Source organism: Natator depressus, chromosome 3 (assembly GCF_965152275.1).
Source record: "Natator depressus isolate rNatDep1 chromosome 3, rNatDep2.hap1, whole genome shotgun sequence".
Taxonomy (NCBI): Eukaryota; Metazoa; Chordata; order Testudines; family Cheloniidae; genus Natator; species Natator depressus.
Genome location: NC_134236.1, coordinates 74,120,086 through 74,142,338, shown reverse-complemented (window position 1 = coordinate 74,142,338; position 22,253 = coordinate 74,120,086). Strand labels below are relative to the sequence as shown.

Here is a 22,253-nt window from a genome sequence, read left to right as displayed (position 1 = left end):
TATCTCCCCCTCCACCCTTTATTTACCTACATGTTCCACTGCTACCAAGTTAATTATCTAAAATGTGTGCAGATATAATGCTATACAATTTAAAAAAGTTACCTTTCCTTCTTTTTGTCCCCTTTTTTCACCATGATATCACAAGCATCTGCTGAAGAATCAAGGCACAAAAGAAAGTCTTCTAAACTCTATAAAAAAAATTAGACCCAGGTATAGACACTTAATTTGTGCTAGTGGCTAAAACCCCTAGTTTATAGCACATCGTTTTTCCCTGTTCAAAATTATTGCATTCAGATCATAGAGATGTAAAATAATCAACAATATAAGACAGGGGAAAGGATTCTGTTTAAAATAAAATTTTACTAAACCTTTAAAAAAAGTTTATATATTTAAATAGTAAACGGTATAAAATTAAGTAACTGAATGCAATCCATTTCTAATGCTAATACACTGTGGAAAAAAGTATACAATAGGATATCTTCTACAAGGTATTGCAATATTATCTACTTTTCTTAAGAAAACATTAGGCAGTAACTGGTTCTTTCCAGTTTTGTTTTACAGCTGCTATAGTCCACAATTTAATGATTATGATGGCTAAATGCCTATAGAGGTAAGGGCTCAAGAATTTTAAGGGGAGAATACATGAAATATTAAGTGTTCTAAATAAAGGTTAAGAAACTGCATTTTTATGTCTACTGCCAACATGATAAATTGAGATTACCCTCTAGCCCCTTAAAAATGTTTATGGGATGAAGATTTACTTATTCTTATTGATTTACAAGAATTCAGATTGAGGATATTTGTATGCAGCCTTCCCAGCAACAGTAATCATCTATCAGAATCTTTAACTAGCATTACATTAGTAGAATGGATAATCAGAACTCTGGAAGTTTTTGGAGAAATTTACCTTGCCATTCAGAGAAGTATGTAGCTTAGTTAAAGGACCTCTGGTTTCTTCAGGTAATTTACCTAAAATCTTTTTCCTGACCTATTGGAAAAAAACCGTAATATTGTTTTACAAATAAATTTCAGGTTTATCTTCATGTCAATACTTTATAACTGAAAAGCTGTTACAAAGAGTTAGGAAAGAGTATTAATATTGCAATTATTAAAATGAAACTGCCTTAAAGAGGAATAAGAGTGGTATCTACATACCTCACTTGTAATGGCAGTACAATCTTCTGCTGCCATCATTACATCGGCAGCAAGGAAGTTGAAAATAAGATTTGTGATGTCTGTACAAACGGTCTTCAGCATGTGTTTGGCAAGATTAGTTTGTGTTTCATCTGTAAAATATAATTTCTGTAAGTAAAAGCAGAGTAAGAAAGTAACTTATTATGTTGTCTAATCCACCCACATGACAGTTCAGATTTCCCTACAGCAGTGGCTCCCATGCAGTGGGCTAAGGACTACCGGTGGTCCACAGAAAGGTAGCTGGACATGTGGTGCAAGCTCTCCTTGTTTCCAGCTGCTTCTATAGGGATCCAATGTTCCTCACGGCAAGCATGAGCCTGGAGGCCTGAAAAATGCAACTGGAATGGAGGAGTCAGAGCAGCTGATACTACTAGGGGATGCAGCTACAGAAGGAGGAGAAGAAACTGGTGCCTGAGGACAGCTCCTGAACCACAAATGAGACTGGAGCTGCCAGCCACTGCACGAGAGAACTATCCCAAAGAGCAGGAGAAAAGGGACTAAAGCAGCAGGGTTCCAGGGACAAGGCAAAGAGGCAGCACCTTCGGAGAACTAAACAGAAAGCGCAGGAAGGAGGTGCAGAGAGACACATGCAGGATGAAGAGGAACAGATACTACGGGTAAATGTAATGAAAGGCAAAAAGAGACAGTATGATTAATATATGTTACAAAGGCAGACAACTTACTGCTTTAGAGACAGTTAGAAATATTTCATGTTTCCTCTAATGCTACTTTTTACATGTAAGCAAGAACTGTAGTTGCCACAGTGATGCTATGCAAGTGTGAATGGCAAGGGAGACCCTCTAAATTAAGATGTTGTCCATAATGTGAAGAAATTTGAGAAGTGTTGACTACAGTATATTGCCTAGTGATTTGTTCATCCATGTTTTAAGTGATTCAAGTGATGAGGGTTCTGCTACTTCACTTTGGAGACTATTCCATAATCAAACAAATGTCACAATCAGGATACTTTTCCTCATATTCAGCATAATTTCCCGGTTCTTAGTTTCATCCTCATCTTCCCATAGATACATATTACATCCTTACAGTACCACTGTAATTCCACTCCCTCCTTGGCATTTACATCATTTAAATACAACTAGATTTAGCTAAAACAGACTCTACTCAATGACAGCATAGTTTTTCATCCTTAATAATTTGTCACTCTTTTCTTAATTTATTCAAATGTCATCACCTTTCTAGTACTGAGGTGTTCATATATTTTTTTTTTTTACGGAAATATTTGTTGTACCTGTAAAATGCTTTGTTCCCTTTTCAAATAATCTGATATTATTGTACAAATTCGAAACCTCTTCCTGCAAATCCTTGATGGTCCGCCTCCTGCTAGCTCCAGACGAAGAAGAGGTTGAAGACACGAATACTGAACGTACCACTTCCTGGTAGCTCTTTGTTAGGGACCTCAGAACAGGAAAAAAAAGGAAGATCTTAAAACTATTTAAAAAAGTAGGGTTTATCCAAATACTCTCATTAATAATGAGAAGGTTGTTATACTCCTGTTCCACATGTACATTCCAGAATGTGATAAAAGTGTATCTAAAAGTAATAACACATAAGTGATGATAGATTATTAAAATGTACACATATTATGTATTTCTGGTATTTATAGCAACACAATTTGTTACGATATAGTTAAGTCCTTGTCAATGTTTTCAATTTCACAGGCCTATAAAACTTGTCCTAAATCCAAACAAGAGGGGAAAAAAGGGTATAAGATGTACAGTGACGATGCTATTTATAAACTGTTCCAAATGGTCACTGAACTGATTTCAGATAAGACCGTTAAGATGCACTTAAAATGGTATGGGGTTTTTCTCAGGTCATTCTCACAGTACAGAAGCAGCATTTCCTAGAATGTCGTATCAGCACAGATTTCTGATATACCAGGAGGTTTGCAATATTAGACTGAGCCACACCAACTAGCAAGCACTACAATTCTGCTCTCGCTCTCTCTCTCAAAAGTACTATTCTTCTAGTCAAAGCAAGCAGGAGGAGATTCATTTAGAATGAATCATTAAACACCTAATTTTACCAAGATAAATTAGTGCACTTACCGTATTAAATGTTCGGCAAGTTCTGTAATAAGCTCTTCAGGGCAGTCCTGTATATGGCTCCTTAAAACATCTTGAATCTCTTCCTGTGACATGAAAGGAATCTCCAGATGCTTATTCCTACCTGTAATGATCATGAGCATTTTAATGGCAGAACATTGAGATGTTTTTAGTTACAGATACCCTGTGGAACAGGATATTGCAATGTCAGCTAGCTCTAACCCCTAACATGAAATGGATTAGCAGTGAATGCTAAGCCATATGACTTTTGCTACCGATGCAGTTACAACTCTCTCACAAATAAAAAGACTGATTTTTCTGTTCGGATGACTTGAAAACTACTACTGTATATTTAATAAATTATCCACAAAAAGATAAAAATGTCAGTTCTAGATTTTTCTCATATTTGTTACTTGGAGCAGAGATTTTTTGTTTATAGCACTCAAAAGCAAGACATAAAATGACAGAGCACCCTTTAGGCCAGGTTCTCACCTAAATTTCAAAACACAATGAATGAGTACAAGAACCATTACGGAGGGAATGGGGGTTTATAGCAATACAATCACATGGATACTCCGCTTATACTCTCACATATTTTGGAGGTTTTGTATTTTTTCTTTTTAATTTAGCATTACCTTAATTGTGGACACTGCAGAAGAAAAGAGTTTTCAGGGGGATTAAAAGGAGTGCAAGAGAGTGACTTGGAGAAGCAGAGTAGGAAAGGGATTTCATGTGTAAGGTGCAACATAAAGAGAGATGCAGACCTGCTTGAAGAAGAAAAATAAATGAAGCATCAAGAATGGCAACATTGAGAGTGATGGGGTAGAGGTGATGAAGAAATAAAAGACAAGGTTGGATGAACAGGTGAGGTGGAGCTACTTTTTAAGGACATGGAAGTGAGGAAATGGTTAGATTTGAATTTATATTGGGGTTTCTGTTAGTCAAGCTGGTTGAGCATCGGAAAAAGAGCTCAGTAAATAAAAGTTTGCCAAACAGCACTCACCAAATGCTATTAAACTCAACACATTTATTACAACATATTAATATACGCAATGATTGATTTTAAACGAAAACTATGGAGGCTTATACTTAAAAAACCCACCTTGATAGTATTTCACCCAGTAAATGAGCAGTCTGAAGAATTACTGCACTATGGTAGGGGTGGAAAAACTTACTGGCCCTCCGAGCCACATATGACAATCTTCAGAAGTTCGAGAGTCGGAGCACACCTGCCCAGAGCTGGTGCGGCCTGAAGCCCCAAGACCCTCCTTCCTGCTGGACAGAAGTTCCTACCTCACCACCCCACTGCAAGGCAGAGGTCCTGAGCATTCCCCGCCGCCCCCACCCCAGTCTGGTAGGTGGAGAATGGGGGAGGAAGGGCGGAGGCGGCTTGCGAACCGCACTTTAATGGTAAAAGAGCCACTTGTGGTTCACCTCTGCACTATGGCCTGGTCTACATTTAAAAATGATCTAGCTAGGTCACTCAGGACTATGAAAATTTCACACCCTGAGTGCCGTATTTAGGTCGATCTAACCCCCTGTGTAGACGCAGCTAAGTTGATGGAAAAATTCTTCCATTAATTGTCTCTTGGAGAGGTGGATTAACTATATTGATAGAAAAACCCCTTTTGCTGATGAAGAGGTGTCTACACTATGGGGCTATAGCGGCACAGATACAGAAGCATTCTAGCAGCTATAATATAAACATACTTATGTGAACTATCCAAATCTATTGAAATTGCTTTTAGTTACTGTTAGGGATTCAAGAGACTTATACAAGAGGAATCAGCAGGATTAACCATAAAACTTCTGAGAGATTGTTTTCATTCATATTTCAATTATAACAGTCACCTTTAAAAAGTTAGAATTTACCAACATTTATAGCACAGCAAGTTTCCCCCTTCATTTAGAAAAGAACATGCTCAAATAAATTGGTTAGTCTCTAAGGTGCCACAAGTACTCCTTTTCTTTTTGCGAATACAGACTAACACGGCTGTTACTCTGAAACAAAAAAGTGTTGTAACTGTGCTCATTTTTCAGTTGCAACCACTATAGGTCACTGAATCAAAGTTAAAACTTTTGGCTGGAGGTTTTCCTTTTTAAGGGAAAAAAGATCAGTTATTTCTAGTCATCACTAGGATTTCCTAATTTAAGCTAGTTAAACCTTGGAATTAGGTAAGAATTGCTGGGTTTATCATACATTATTCAGCAGATATTTAAAGATTAAGTATGATCTGCATCTTGAAATCAAGGTTGTTTATTTTCTATATTTTTCTGAATTTAGTAAAAATTCTGCTCTAATTCCTTTTACTTTGATTTCTTTAAGAGTTGCTTACAATGTTCACTATGAATGCTTATTGAAATACCACAATTTATATTGAGATACATTTTCATTTATACAATTTAACCTGATCAACACACTAGTATCTTTTGATATTTTATCTGGGCAGATAAACACATATAATGGGGAGAAACACAGAAAGACTTATAAAACCAGAAGATAAAGCACGCCAGTGTAAGTAGATACTGCCTAAAACAAAAATTACAAACTTGTGCTACTTGCTTGTGATTCCTCATCACTCTCAGCATCCTTTCTTCCTTTCTTCTTAGTTTTCTTAATCCTGATCTCTCTGGCATTTCCACCACCTCCTCCTCTCACACTTCCACTGCCCTCTGGTGACAAATTATGTGTTTAGTACATAGAGAAGCATTGTCCCTTAATGTGATGTTTTTCCAGAGTTATGGTAACAAATGAAGCCAAACTATCTCTTAAAGATACTAGTGAAATAATCTTATCAACCTATCATGAATGGAACCTACATTACATATTGCAGATTATTTAAAATCAAACTGTCACTAAAGAACATGAAAACAAAGAAACATACTGATTCACAACTTTTATTAATTGTCACTTCATTACTAAAATAAACTGAATTTTCTAAACAAGTGACTACTCCGCATATCAGATTATATATAACATGTAAACAACATTAGTAAAATAACCGTTCCTGATATACGACAAAACCAGATACCATTGCTCAAAACACAAGAAAGGTAACCTGATGGCTGAAAATAAGATTTTTATTAATTCAGGTCAGTGCTGCTGAACCATTAAACTACTGAACAAAATTTTTGCAGTTGTATTTAACATGTCATTAACATGAATACTCTACATTACGAGGACAGAATCCTGCACTATAAGCATTTACCCAATTGCTGATAGCACCTCAATTTTCAGTATGGTCCTTTTCCACTGTATAAGTTCCTCTGCCCTTGTTTCTGCTTCTTTCATTTGCAAAATTTTACACTCTGTAATATTTGGATTCCATATAAGAAATAACTTTGAAGTCTTAGGCCTCAAATTTTAGTGTAAAAATAATTACATTCTCAAGTGGCTAAACAATGGATTAATTCTATTATTGCTTAACAAAATACATACAAAGGCAATATTCAAATGCTTGTACTGTACAACTTGCTGGCTATTTAATATGAATTCCCTAGCCCTGCTGCTCAGTCATGTCCTGGGACCATAGTAGCGATACCTGTGATACTTAAACTGTAGGTTAGGAACAGCTGTATACTTGGGTAAGCCCTGGCACCTTGTAACTTCCTAGAAAAAAAAAAAACAGGCTTTTCGTAGGTTTATTTGAACTGTGACTCAATTAAGTTGAGCAGGAATCGGTTGTTTAATTAACAGTACAATAAGCAGAAATGATAAAAAGCTTTTTTAAAAGAAGCTCTTTAATGATTTGCATCCTATCTTTCACACTGTGGGTCAGCACACAAAACAAGCTGCTTATATTGTTGACATGTGCAACCAAGATCTGATCTGTGGAGAGCACAAACAAGATAGCATGCAGGCTGTAATTTACAGATGACAGGGTGAATGGGTTGTAAATCCAATGAAAGCCTGGTTAGAGGAACTATAACACTGCACGTTTTTCAGCCTTTTTTTTTTTTTAAATGGACCTGTAAAAAAACCACCATTAATGTTATTTTATTGTGTTTTCAGTTTCGATGCAAAGACACACCATGGATATATTTTAGACTCTCATACATATTAAACTGTCCACCATTAAGAGCATCGAAACAGGTGATAAGTAGTATGTGTCATTATTTCCAGTACATGTAACAACACTATCTGGAACCTTAAACCATGGTGATGTGGGTCATCGTGATGCATGCTACATAATGGCCAAAAAGAAAACACCACATCACTGAAGCCAATTTGCCAGGGTGCAAGATATATTATGTATGTATGCATGCACATGCCTATATTTACACACACACATAGTTTATGCTTATGAAGAGTAAAACACCAGCAAGGCTGGAAGTCATTCTATTTATGACAGTTCTATTAAAGTTCAAGCTCCTCTTTAACTATGCCCTAGAAAGATCTGCTGTCTATTGTGGTGAGAATAAGTTTGGTTTCCATGCCAACTCAGTCCTGATCTCTTTAGAGTAGAAACTAATGTTCTATTTAAAGATATGGTTATACTGTGTATCCAATTAAGCTAAATATATCAGTATTTTGATTCTGTTGCTTGTAATAGAACACAAAACTGAGGGACTGAAACAAAATTTCTGAATCACCCTATTAAAGTCTTTAGGACTTATTGCATTATGTTTACCCTGATTAAAGATTACTGAAAACTGTAAAGATTCAGAAGGATTTTATATATATTTACATTCTGGAGCAAATTGAGATCTATTGTAAGAAATTTTATTACTAAATAGAACTATGCATGCTTAGACCCAGTATGAATTTGGCCCAGAACGTATTAAAAACCAACAACCTTGTGAACCTTCAAATAATTATGATCTAGCAGCATAATAGACTCTGACTTTAAAACTCACTCCAGCTTCATCTGAAAGGGTCTGGATTTGATGAGTTTTGGAGTACACTGCAAAGCCCATCAATTTTCCCTGCCATTTGGAAAGTAGGAAGGAGGAGGATGGTGAGTGGGGGTGGGGATTTTTCATTGCTTACTTTTTGACTAACTATCGTCAGTCAGAGGGTTAGGTGAAACCGGTGGAGTTGTAAATGGGAGTACTTTTATAAATAAGTATAGCCAAGGGAAGACAGGTGCTCTTTTATATAAATAAAAATAATTCTGAGTACCTTACCTGTTGCTTTCTTCCTTCTTTCATCCTTTCTGTCTTTTTTGTTAGCAGATGAATTTTCTAAAATAGAAGCCTGTTTCAGATCCTCTTCGGTGAGTAAATTAACAGGGTTATTTTTCATTTCCTGGAATGAAGAGAATTCATTTAATTTCAAAATATAAATGCAGAATGTGACTAATAAAGCACCATTCATGCAGTCTAGATATTTTAAAACATATTGTCTTAATCACAGAATGTGTTCTACATGCAGCACAGGAAAAAGACACTTATTTTCCTCCTCCAAACCCAACAACCTGTCCTGCAAGCTTAATGTGACAAAGGTAATCAATGAACAACAGAACTGTAAAACAAATAGAGTAAAAAATTACATTTATTTTACAGTAATGTATTCAGTCAAGAAACAAAGACAGTGCGCGTCTCAAATATTTTCATAAATCCTGAAGCCTAAACAGTGTTTAAGTATGTCACCTACAATTATTGAAATAGATTGGGTAGAATTACAGCACTGAATTTTGTAACCTAATTCTATTACCAACATTATCTTCCAAAACATAACTCTCCACAGAGTCTGGGGTTCACGGGGGGGGGGGTCTCAGTCACCAGAGGTTTGTGTGTGTGCGCATTTTACTGAATTTAAGGTAACAGTGCACATGAATATCCTGAACTCTTTATATCTGCCTAATAGGTGAGGCCGGTTCCTCATCACATCTTTACACCATGGAAAAAACACATGACATTTCTCTGCCTCCCTAATCCCTGGTTTCTCTTTTTGTGGTTACAAGATCAATGGGAAAACTGGTCTTCTAAACCCTCTCGGTTTAGTATCCTGCTTTCCACTGCATTAAGATGGGGGATCTGATACTGCTTGGCACCAGCTGCTCTAAGATTTGCTATAAGAGACACTGGTGAAAGCAGACGGCAGTCCAAGGCACTGAGAGCGGGTGGAGGGAACAAGCAGCCATCCAGCCCAGCAGCTGGGAAGGAGGGCCCCCAGAAGTAAGATTAATGGGGGGAAGGGAGTATATGCTGGTCCAACAGAGGAGCTGGGACACTGTTTGGGACTCTTTTACTCAGACTGATTTAAGAATATGGGGATAGTCCTGGACAAATCAGGATGGCTGGAAGGGTTTCAATTTACTCTTGCTTTTCTCTGTGTGGTTAAAATTGCTTATGGAAAAATAAGAGCTTACACAAGCAAAACTGAGAACATACATACTTTTTAAAAATTGGTCAATAAATAGCATGGGAAAATACAAGAAGTTGTTCATAAAGTGAAACTTTCTATTAAACAAACCAGAGTGTTGAAGTAACATGGCAAAAAGTCACTTAAAATTAGGGCTGTTGATTAATTGCAGTTAACTCACATGATTATCTCAAAAAAACCAATCGCACTTGAAAAAATCACGATTAATCGCACTGTTAAACAATAGAATACTAATTGAAATTTATTAAATATTTTGGATGTTTTTCGACATTTTAAAATATACTGATTTCATTTTCAACACAGAATACCAAGTGTACAGTACTCACTTAATATTATTTTTGATTACAAATATTTGCACTGTAAAATGATAAAATAGTATTTTTCAATTCACCTCACACAAGTACTGTAGTGCAATTTCTTTATCATGAAAGTGCAACTTACAAATATAGTATTTTTTGTTACATAACTGCACTCAAAAAACAAAACAATGTAAAACTTTAGATCCTACAAGTCCACTCGGTCCTACTTCTTGTGCAGCCAATCGCTAAGAGAAACAAGTTTGTTTACGTTTACGGGAGATAACGATGACCACTTCTTAATTACGTCACCTGAAAGTGAGAACAGGCATTTGCATGGCACTTTTGTAGCTGGCGTTGCAAGATATTTATGTGCCAGATGTGCTAAAGATTCATATAGCTCTTCATGCTTCGGCCATGGTTCCACGTGTCCATGCTGATGACTCTTGTTAAAATATAATGCATTAATTACATTTATGATGGAACTCCTTGGGGGAGACTTGTAAGTCTCCTGCTCTGTTTCTCCTGCATTTTGCCATATATTTCATGTTATAGTAGTCTCAGCTGATGACACAGCAAATGTTCGTTTTAAGAACACTTTCGCTTGAAATTTGACAAAATGCAAAGATAGCTACAGCACTTGACCCAAGATTGAAGAATCTGGTGGCATCTGACTCAGGTGATGAAAATGAACATGCATCAGTCTGCACTGCTTTGGATTGTTATTGAGCAGAACCTGTCATCAGCATGGACGCATGTCCCCTGGAATGGTGGTTGAAGCATTACAGGACATATGAATCTTTAGCGCATCTGGCATGTAAATATCTTGTGACGCTGGTTACAACAGTGTCATGCAAACACCTGTTCTCACCTTCAGGTGACATTGTAAACAAGAAGAGGGCAGCATTATCTTCTGCAAATATAAACAAGCTTGTTTGTCTAAGAGATTGGTTGAACAAGAAGTAGGCATGATTAGACTTGTAGGCGCTAAAATTTTACATTGTTTTATTTTTAAAAGCAGGGTTTTTTGTACACAAAAAAGGGAGGATTTTGGGGGGGAAAGACGTGTCTAAACTACGTTTCCCAGTAAACCCAGATAAAGTTTGGAGGTGGCAGTGGAAATCCAAGGGCAAAGGGTAAAATTAATTTGTACCTTGGGGAAGTTTTCACCTAAGCTGGTAAAAGTAAGCTTAGGAGGTTTTCATGCAGATCCCCACGTCTGTACCCTAGAGTTCAGAGTGGGGAAGGAACCTTGACAAGGACAATATACCTTTTCGGCTTTGTGATGCATCAGCTCCATGAACAGATCAGTACAACTGTTTATAAATTTCTCGCTGACTACAATAGTGTCACTGAAGATTATAGTTGACAAATGTTTGTTGAAAGATCTCATCACTTGCTGAAGCAAAATTCCAGAATCTTCTATGGATAATGAACTGGGCAGAAGAGTCTAAGATTAAAAAACAAAATCATTTATATCTACTGCACATAATATTACATTATGAAGAACAGAAAAGGCCACTTTTACATGTATTAGGAGGACTTACAAATATATGGTAACAGTTTAAAATATACTGTGCTACATCTGAGCTAGATGTGTCCTTCTATTTTAAATGGATCTTTAATCATGGAAGATCCCAAAGTGGTTTACGAACACTAATTAATTTCACCCAGCAATGATATACAGCCGCCTCTGTAATGGAAGACGGCAACTAAAAAGTGCATCCCAATAGACTAGGACAGAAAATAAGGCAGCATATTATTGCTAAAATAAGAATTTAGCTAGAACACAATGTCTAACATCCCCCTATTTTGGTGAAAAGTATAACAAACAGTCTGTTTTAAAAATCTCATCTGACAAACGGCACCTCCAGAAGTAAAGTGTTCCCTAATACAATACTGGAGCAATGGCTCTGTACTGATTAAGAAAAATGAGTTTGCCTTAGAAGTCTACCAACAAAGCCTGACTGAGCTTCAGGCAAGTTTAAGATGGTGAAGCAGCAGTTGTGTGTTTCCCTGGTTATTAGATCTAAGTGAATTGAAAATTCTGCTTTAAAGTAACATTATTGGATAACATCGGACAAAAAACGGAAGAAATACATTCCACTGGGGGGTGGGGTGGGGAGGGGGGGAAGCATACCGCTATATCCACCCACGTTCCAGAGCTGATGGCTTCATCTACCGAAGCTTCTACCTGATCCACAATTTCCTGACCAACACAGGCTGCTTTCAGAAATAGGAGTTTTGTGGACTTGTATCTTTTCTTTATGTAGTTCACAGGGTCTGGGATGCCAAGTCTGGACAACGCATCAAATTCTGTAAAATCGTAAAAAGTTTGTTAAGTTTTACCCATTCATTGGGCCTTCAAGAAATCAACATTTCCAAGAACAAATACACACACAGGGAAGATACTAAAACTCTTGGAGACAACAGTGCCTCATGAAAAAAACATTTTACTTAGAAACTATTCCACTGATTGGATGCCCATGAACCCCAGTAATACAATTTCAAACCTTACTTTGTACATGTAAGGAGAGTATCTGAGAAATGTAACCTAAACATAAGTAGCATATAGGCTAAGTCTACTCAGCCAGGGTGAAAAATACCCATGCTGCCACAACTCATTCAATTTAAAAGGTACAAAAAAAAGCTGGTCAGTTTTCATTCTGCAGCTTCTTTTTCAAGCTGCGGCAGAGGCACTGGGGTAATCTTTCTGCAGACCTAGATGCACTGGTTTACACTTGATCCACATTTGTGTCATCAGAACAACAGAAGTGTCATCAACTATCCTCCTGATAAATAAAGATACCCTGTAAATGTATCTGTTGGCGTTTAAAACATTCAAAGCGTTCGCTCATAATTAAAGTAACATGCAGGGCTTTAGCTCAACTGCGCTTTCTATGTGGGAAAGTACAAACACAGAACAGCTTGCAAATCTAGGCACTGCAATTATGCAGATATATACTGTATGCATGTATTTTGGAAGACAGTAACAAGCCGTTACCAAAGAAATACCAACTACAGTAGTAGCACTTCAATTATTCTTATAAGTCTCAGACACTGGATTCACTTGGCTCTTTTAGTTACCTAGATCAATTTCCAAAACGACCTTTTATTCATAAGGAATAAAGATCAGTTACCTAGGTAACCATTTTGCTTGAAAAAGGAGTCCACCCAGTTGCTCTGTGTTCTGGCATAGATGTCTGGAACAAACACAGCCTTATCCTGCCTCCCACCAACCACTGTGCCTTTTAGACGTCCAGTGTTAACAAGTTCTTCTAACACAGCTGAAAGAATAAAATAAATGAAGCAACAGTTTCAGTAAAATACATACATCAAAAATTTTGGAATTATTTCCCTCCTATTTTCATTCTTTCTTCTTGTATTTCTGCCCCGCCTCTTTTTACTACCAGTTGCTAACTGAAAGAAACCAATCACAAAACTACCGGTACTTGTTTTAGTGAAGCGATTCTAAGCTCCCACAATTTTTAATTCTGATAATTTCCTGCCAAAATGTACAGTTCCAAGGGAGAAAGCTGCTGTGACAGTATCAGACTACTTTTTTTATTGAAAACATACCTAGAAAGTTGGTCACAGTGCTGCTCTTCTCTAGTAGCAAATGAAATACATTATGATTTTATTAACTTTCCCATTGGATCGGTGTTAACTTTTCAGAACCAAGGCTGAAAATGTTGTGATCTTAACATTTTAAAATCATGGCAAGAATGGATGCCTATAACAAGTCAGATGCGAAAGCCTATCCCCCTGTTGGTGACTATACCTGATCTTCAAAAGTTCCAATTAACCCCTTGACACCAAAAATCAGCAGCCCACTGATATGAATACACACTGCTAGCCAAGGACACATTGGCAACCACTGGTACTAAATTATTATGGCCAACATATTATTTTCAATTTATTCAAGTTGCATTGAAGGTTCAGGTCCCATAATCCTTGTGCATTCTGTTACTGCTCCCTTTACAAGCCATTGCTTATATAAAACTCTATAAATGAAGGAGGCATCAAGCTCTGCTGCTTTTTATGGTTCTATTGCTGGGATTCTCAAACTTTATTGCACCGCGACCTCCCTCTGACAACAAAAATTACTACACGACCCAGGGGGGGGGGGGGGGGGCAAAGCCTGAGCCTGCCCAAGCCCCACTGCCCCAGGCCGAGGTGGGGGGCCAAAGCAGAAGCTCAAGGGCTTCAGCCACAGGTGGGGGAAACTGTTACCTGAGCCCTGCCACCCAGGGCTGAAGTCCTTGGGATTTGGCTTCGGCCCCAAGTGGTAAAGTTTGGGCTTTGGTCCCCAGCAAGTCTAATGCCAGCCCTGGCGACCCCATTAAAACAAGGTTGCAACTGACTTTGGGGGTCCCGACCCACAGTGTGAGAACCACTGTTCTAATGGAATTTTTTATCCTAGGTTTTGTTTTACAGAACGTGTTGAGTTCTTCATTAAAGACAAGACAGATTAGCCATGGGTTTATCCCTGGAGTAAAACACGAAGTGGGAACACATATCACAGCTCTTCCTTCATTAACTGGCTAACAAGAATGGGAACAGAAAGCAAGGGGAACACAACCAGAAAGAAACAGAGAGACCCTTCCCTATGGCAAAAACCCACTAAATCTAAGTCATGACTAGGGAATTTGTGACAGGAGCTCTACAATACAGAAATGGACAGGCGAGCAAATAGGTGATAAATTGCTTTTCCCCTTCCATCCGCAAAAAGGATAAACAAGTGATGTGTATCATCCGCAGGACTGAAACAGAAAAGAGGGTTGGGGGGACACACTATAGAAACTGCCATCTGAGAAAGTCGTCATCGTGCAACTACTCATGGTATGTCCATCTCAACAGTATAAGCTACGGGTGTGTGGCCATGCGAACTGAATCTCTCAGGATGGGACAATAAAATATGAGGGGCAGTAATAAACACTGCCAAAGTGGGAACTACAGCATCTTGAAATTTAGAGCTTGTGAACCTGGCAAAATTGACTGGAATAGCTATTGCAGAATAACCTAGTCTGCAACAGCTATGTGGGAGTAACTCCCTATGTGGACACTGTTATTCTGAAATACGAGTGCCCACGTGGGATATTATTCTGAAGTAGCTTGCACTTTAAATTCACACCCTATTATATTCCAGAATAACTTCCCTATTTACACAAGACCATATACACAACCAGCTAGGACTGTGACGAATAAAGCTAAGCAACTGGTAGCAACAGTGGAAAATTTTCGTAGGAAAAAAACCAAAGAAATAGTTTTGGCCAGTCTAGGCTGTTTTCCATACTGGTGCAGGGACAAACACTGCAAAAAACCATTTTCAGCAACGGTTCAGTTACCTAGCCTAGACAGCGCTTAACAGGCAACTTCGGAAGATTATAAAAAAAGTAAGTACTTATAACAACATGAAAAACAGAGGTTTACACTATCTACTTTTGAAAACAAACTCTACATAGCCATACTACCTAACATACAGAAACAATACAGCATATTGAATGTGCACTGCATTGATTTTATTACTCATTTTACATTCTCAATCTTACTTCCATTCAAAGTTCATGGAAAAAAGATTTACAGGATTTTGACACAAAAGTTAAAATATAGCCAAACTAGAAGTATTATTATTGGTAGAAAACTAACAGTGTGCCAGGTGCTTTACAGACAGGCGTGGAAGTGAAGCTCTCAAAATAGATGTAAAAATTACTGGTTAAAAATGATATTTCTAAAATTACAAGATTCCTACAGGACAAGGACTGTGCCTTTATAGGAGATTTTACAGCACAAAAGAGCCTTCATCCTGTTTGGACCCTTTGGATGCTAGAACAACAAAAACAATGAAATATTTACAAAAAAGAGTTTTAAATAAAAGTGAAAATAATTTAGGTCCCATAAGATCTTATCCAAAGACCACTGATGTTAATGAGAGTTTTTCCATGGACTGCAATGGTCTTTCGATTAGGGCTACAGTGCTCAGAAGTGAGGGAACCTGATGCTTTCTATTAAGCTTTGTAAATTTATTACTTCCTTAACTGAAACTATTTTACATTTCTAAATATAAGCATTCGTATTATAAACAGCCTGATGTCATCTTAAGGTGAACAATGGCATGGCAATATTATAGGCTCAAAGATGGTTATTTTCATTATTTAATACTTCAGTGTCTGCTGGACTAATTATTAAATGGGGAATTATACAACTTATTCACCAGACTTAGAAACATGAAGGAAATTTCTAAAGGATTTTTAATGAAAGAAGCCAGGAAATTTAAAAACATCAAGCTTTTAAAGTTTATATTGCTACAGGTACTATATATAAATAAAAATAATTAAACTATACATAAACTGATTAAAAGAGATATAATTAAGTATAATTAATTATAATATATGGTCATATTTAGGGCTGTCAAGCTATTAAAAAAATTAATAGCGATTATTCGCAAGGGTAAACATTAGTAATACCATTTATTTAAAATTTTTTGATGTTTTCTACATTTTAAATATATTGATTTCAATTACAACAACATGGAATACAAAGTGTACAGTGCTCACTTTATATTTATTTTTTATTACAAGTATTTGCACTGTAATAAAACAAAAGAAATAATATTTTTCAAGTCACTTAATACAAGTACTGTAGTGCAATCTCTTTATCATGAAAGCAGAACTTATGAATATAGAATTATGCACAAAAACAGCATTCAAAAACAAAAAGTAAAATTTTAGAGCTTGCAAGTCCACTCAGTCCTACTTCCTATTCAGCCAATCGCTCAGACAAACAAGTTTGTTTACATTTGCAGGAGGTAATGCTGCCTGCTTCTTGTTTACAAGGTCACCTGAAAGTGAGAACAGGCTCTCTCATAGTACTGTTGTAGCCTGAGTCACAAGAAATTTACATGCCAGATGCGCTAAAGATTCATACGTCCCTTCATGCTTCAACCTACCATTCAACAGGACATGCGTCCATGCTGACGACAGGTTCTGCTCAATAACCACCCAAAGCAGTGAGGATCAACACATGTGAATTTTCATCATCTGAGTCAGATGCCACCAGCAGAAGGTTGATTTTCTTTTTTGGTGGTTTGGATTCTGTAGTTTCCGCATCGGAGTGTTGCTCTTTTAAGACTTCTGAAAGCATGCTCCCTATCTCGTCCCTCTCAGATTTTGGAAGGCACTTCAGATTCTTAAACCTTGGGTTGAGTGCTGTAGCTGTCTTTAGAAATCTCACATTGGTACCTTCTTTGCGTTTTGTCAAATCTGCAGTGGAAGTGTTCTTAAAATGAACAACATGTGCTGGGTCATCATCTGAGATTGCTATAACATGAAATATATGGCAGAATGCGGATACAACAGAACAGGGGACATACAATTATCCCCCAAGGAGTTCAGTTCCAAATTTAATTAATGCATTTTTTTTTAACGAGCGTCATCAGCATGGAAGCATGTCCTCTGGAATGGTGGCCGAAGCATGAAGGGGCATACAAATGTTTAGCATATCTGGCATGTAAATACCTTGCAATGCCAGCTACAAAAGTGCCAGGCAAATGCCTGTTCTCACTTTCTGGTGACACTGTAAATAAGAAGAGGGCAGCATTACCTCCTGTAAATGTAAACAAACTTGTTTGTCTTAGCGATTAGCTGAACAAGAGGTAGGACTGAGTGGACTTGTAGGCTCTGAAGTTTTAGATTGTTTTATTTTTGAGTGCAGTTATGTAAAAAACATGTACATCTGTAAGTTGCACTTTCATGATAAAGAGATTGCATTGCAGCACTTGTATGATGTAAACAAAAAATAGTATTTTTCAGTTCATCATTTTACAGTGAAAATATTTGTAATCAAAATATATACTTTGATTTCAATTACTACAGAGAATACAAGATATATATGAAAATATAGAAAAACATCCAAAATATTAAACAATAGAATACCAATTCAAATTTATTAAACAGTGTGATTAAAACTGCGATTAATTTTTTTGAGTTAATCGTGAGAATTAACTGTGATTAATTGACAGCCCTAATCACTGATACAGCCTGTATTTATACTAAATTTGGAAAAATGTTTAAGTACTAAAACATTTGTGAAACTGAAATGATATTCAGAAAATGGACAAAATTAAAGAAAAAGCTTTTACTTTTAAAGTTTACAAGAAGTCAAAATGAATAAAAAGCTCTTTGAAATTCATGAAAATGAGCCAAGAAACAGAGTATAGGAAGGAACATTGGAACAACATGAAGAACAAACGCTGCTCACTGAACAAACAGAGAAGCAGCAACAAACTCGGTTAGCCCCAGTGTTGATCTGCAGGTGGCTGTCAGAAGCAAAAATCAAACTTTAGTGGCTAAAAAGTCTTGCATAACAGCTGCTAAGTGTTATATGAACAATTATTGAAATCAATTTTACCTACATAATGAAATTGCATTGGACACAAATATTATTGCAACATAAGGTTTAACAGATTTTCCTGCTTAACTCTGCATAGATGGACAATGCATTCCTGGACAGCACATATACATTGACTATGTTAAAACAGAGATTGTGGGATTTAATTTGAATTTAAGATTTTTAATTTTTATTAATTTGCCTCCTTCAAACCACTTTGGGTCAGTTGGTGGGCTAAAAAGCCACATAGATTTAGAGTGAATAATAGCTGAGGGGCTTCTTTAAGCAACTGAACTAAAGGTCTCTTCCAGTTATTGAAATACACAGAATTTGTAAGATCACTTACACCTTTTTCCAATTATAATTTTTTCCCTCACTATGATAATCTAAACAGGATTTACCTGCCACAGTTCAGGGAAACTGCACCTGTATTCCCACACTATGCTCCACCAAGGGCACCTACTCTCAGGCTCCCAGCTCCTCAGCCATCATCTCTTATGTGCAGACACACACATCTCACTCTCTCCTGACTGAGGTGTTTCCAGGCTTCACAGTTCCCTGTCTATAATGTGAATTCCCCAGCAAGTCAGACTGCTTAAGCAGGCCTGCTTTGCTTTTCTTCCCAGAGTCAACGAACAGTGTAATTGCTCACAGTTTTTCCTAAACATTTATTCTTAAAGTGAATGCGTTAGAGAAAACATACGAAAACAATAAAAGAACCCACACACACACAAAGAAGTTTACCAGAGATCACCTCAACTCTAACAAGGACTCTGGTATCAGTCAGTCCTTCATGCCCCATCAAGGGCGCTTTCTGTGGTTACAAGTTTATAATCGCCTTTGCTCAGAACCAGCACCCCCTTGAATCTAAGCGTCCTTCCTTTATACAGTTTGGGCATCTGATCTTGTCCTCATGTTAAAAGCTAATAAATCAGCAAAGGTCCCCTCCTCAGGGCAAAGCTTCCAAAGGCTGAGCTCCTGCATAACTGAAAGGAGTATAATTGCATACACCTGCCCCTAGAAATTTCCTGGGAAACCCACAACTTTTAAAATTCTTTTCTGGTACATTGTTTCAAATAGTCCTCTGAAGAACATAACACTTCCAAGGGTTTACATTAGTCATGTCTCCCCCCATAGAAGTTACATACATCCCACTATAATACATAAACATTTTCATTTTTAATACAATTAACTCCTAAATACTTCAATGTAATTCAAAAAGGTTTGTTCAGGATATTGCAGGACACTGCCACATCTCTCACATCACCTACTTTTGAACTTTGCCCTTTGCCACCAATAAACTACCTGGATTACCTAGGATAGTTAGATAGGCTCCACCTATTCATTTTGGAACTAATTAGTTTCTCTTTTTGCTTGCCTAGAGGAGAGTGTCTCCTACACTCTGACAGTTATAGAAGATACAATCCTCTGTTGGAGACTCTCAAAAAGGACACAACTGAAGAAACGAACTAAACTAAACACTGTTTATTGTTTTTCTTAATTTCTTTATAGACTAATTATATAACCGAGTTCTCTTGCTTGTATAACTTATGACATCTTTATTATTCATGGGGGAATTCTGTGCCACCACGCAATGCAGAATTTGTGCAGAATTAATGTTATGTGCAGAATTTCACTTTCCCTTGCAGAACTGGTGCTGCAGAGCTGCTGGCCAGCACTAGGGACCACTAGACCCAGCAAAGCCCTGCTCTGCAGCTCATAAATACAGGACACTGCTGGGGAGGGAGGAGGGACAGGGAGAAAGAGTTCCAGGCACCTGCAGTTCCCAGCACATTGTGAAGGAAGAAGGCAGTGTGTAGGAAACTCCATACAAGCCCAGGACCCAGCATCAGGCTGTTTCTCTCTCTAGATCCCTGGGTTCTGGGGTCAAAGGGATACAGCAGGGCACTGGGGGATAGGAGATGTGGGTGAATGGGCTAGGGGCACACCCCACAGCTGTAGCGTTGGGGGTTGCCCCATGGTAGGGCTCTGGATTGGGAGGTGCCCTGCGGCTGGGCTCTGGGGGGTAGGAGGTGTGGTGTCTGGGCTAGGAAGGCACCCTGCAGCTGGGGTCCGGTGGGGAGGGGGTGTGGGTGTCTGAGACCAAAGGGGCAGAGTTTTCCCCCCGAGATGTGCCTAGCTGACACATGTGACACACCCAGACTGAGGCACCCAACAAAAGTCTAACAGAGAAGCAGGAACCGGATTGTCATAGGAGTTTCTTTAACTCTCTGCTCCTCAGGGAAACTTTGTTGTCTGTGTTGTTAGACATACTTGCTGACAAGTATTTTGAAATAAATTACTAAATTAATTGAAAATTGTGTAATTATATTGTGTTATTCTGACAAATAAAATATGCATAATTTTAAAATATTGCACACAGAATTTTTAGGCACAGAATTGCCCCAGAAGTACCTTATGTATGATAAGAATCCTCATGTGGCAACACTGTCAAATTTCTGAATTATATCACAAGAAATAATGATTAATTCAGCCTCTCTTTCTCAGTCTAGACCAGGGGTTCTCAAACTGCGGGTTGGGACCCCTTGGGGGTTGTAAGGTTATTACATGGGGAGTCACAAGCTGTCAGCCTCCACCCCAAACCGTGCTTTGCATCCAGCATTTATAATGGTGTTAAATATATTAAAAAAGAAAGTTTTTAATTTATAAGGAGGGGTCACACTCAGAGGCTTGCTATTTGAAAGGGGTCACCAGTACAGAAGTTTGAGAACCACTGGTCTAGACAGAAGCCTTAGCAATTTTGGGATAAAATTACTTGGGCTTGGTACCCTAATTCCTGCATTAAGATACCACTTTGATCTCCACATAGGTATGAAGACAAAGTCCCTGCTCCAAATCTGCAAAGGGAACTACACAGGTCAAGCTCTGGGCCCACAGGTTCTCATTGCAGAACTGGGGCCTAAAAAGACAGCATTCAAAGTAAAAGGAAATGGAAGGCAATGAACAAGTAGAATAACTAAATGAAGTTAAGCTCATGGCTTTCTAATGCTATTTATAAACACCCTCTCCCCCCCATTTTTCAGTACATTTAGTGTTTATCACTATATATCACTAGAGTTAGAGCTGCTCATTTTCTGTTGTGGCTGGGCTAAGGTTATTTGGCTTGTTTAGTTTTAAGGAAAGACAGTGGAAGAATCCTGGGGTCAGGGTCAGCGAGAGGATTGCAGGCATAAGGGAATTAGATTCAGATGTCAGTGGAAGAGCCTAAAGGAGCAGTTAACCATGTAGAATGAAAGAAGAAAGGGAAGACAGGAACATTAATAGAACAAAGTGATGTGAGGCCCTGAAGGCAAAGAAAAGGAGATTAACTTTTATATAAGAGATGAGAAGCCTGCAAATGAACATAGGAGGACGTGGTCAGTCCACAGACAAGACAGATGATCTTTGAGGTAGCATTTTGTATAGAATAGAGGAGACATGAGAGCTGGATAGTCGAAGAGTTGCAGTAGTTGAGGTGAGAGCAAATCAAGGACTACAAAAGGAAATCTTCATGGATTGTAATTTTGTAAGGCTCTTTTTTAAATAAAAGAAAAAATAAACAAATAAGCGTGCGATTTATCTCCCAGCTTATTAAGACCTAGTTATGAGCATAACAAAAACTCTGCCTCAGCAATATCAAAATAAAGTCAATAAGTAAAAATCCTGTGCAGTTAAAGTCATTCAGCTACGTGAAATCCGTGTCCTTTTGCATGCTCCATTGATAAAAATACCAGTAGCTGAGAGCACATAATGAAACAGAAGACAAAAATGAACATTGCACTTCTTGCATCATTCCACTCCCTTAGAGGTATTCCATCAATGAGCTTTCATTGCTGCAGATAGACATTTTTCTGAGCTGTAGACAGCACAAGAAGTCTACTACTTGTTAAACTAGAAAGGAGACCTATTGCTATTTATTTCAAAAACAATACTAAATACTAAAAGGTTTAATTGAAATGATTGATTCCAACAATAAAGAAT

The 22,253-nt window shown here is 37.7% G+C and overlaps 1 protein-coding gene across 1 annotated transcript in view; it reads right to left on the bottom strand.

Annotated features, from left to right (window-relative positions):
* Positions 1-22,253, bottom strand: part of UFL1 (UFM1 specific ligase 1) — a 41,497-nt gene that overhangs the window by 5,341 nt on the left and 13,903 nt on the right. Inside the window, exons 8-17 of the mRNA XM_074948125.1 lie at positions 13,025-13,171; positions 12,025-12,200; positions 11,155-11,334; positions 8,388-8,508; positions 5,811-5,933; positions 3,264-3,384; positions 2,444-2,610; positions 1,156-1,286; positions 908-988; positions 103-188 (exon numbers count right to left, since the gene is read on the bottom strand). Coding sequence (XP_074804226.1) covers positions 103-188; positions 908-988; positions 1,156-1,286; positions 2,444-2,610; positions 3,264-3,384; positions 5,811-5,933; positions 8,388-8,508; positions 11,155-11,334; positions 12,025-12,200; positions 13,025-13,171 — 1,333 coding nt within the window. The remainder of the gene's footprint in view (positions 1-102; positions 189-907; positions 989-1,155; positions 1,287-2,443; positions 2,611-3,263; positions 3,385-5,810; positions 5,934-8,387; positions 8,509-11,154; positions 11,335-12,024; positions 12,201-13,024; positions 13,172-22,253) is intronic.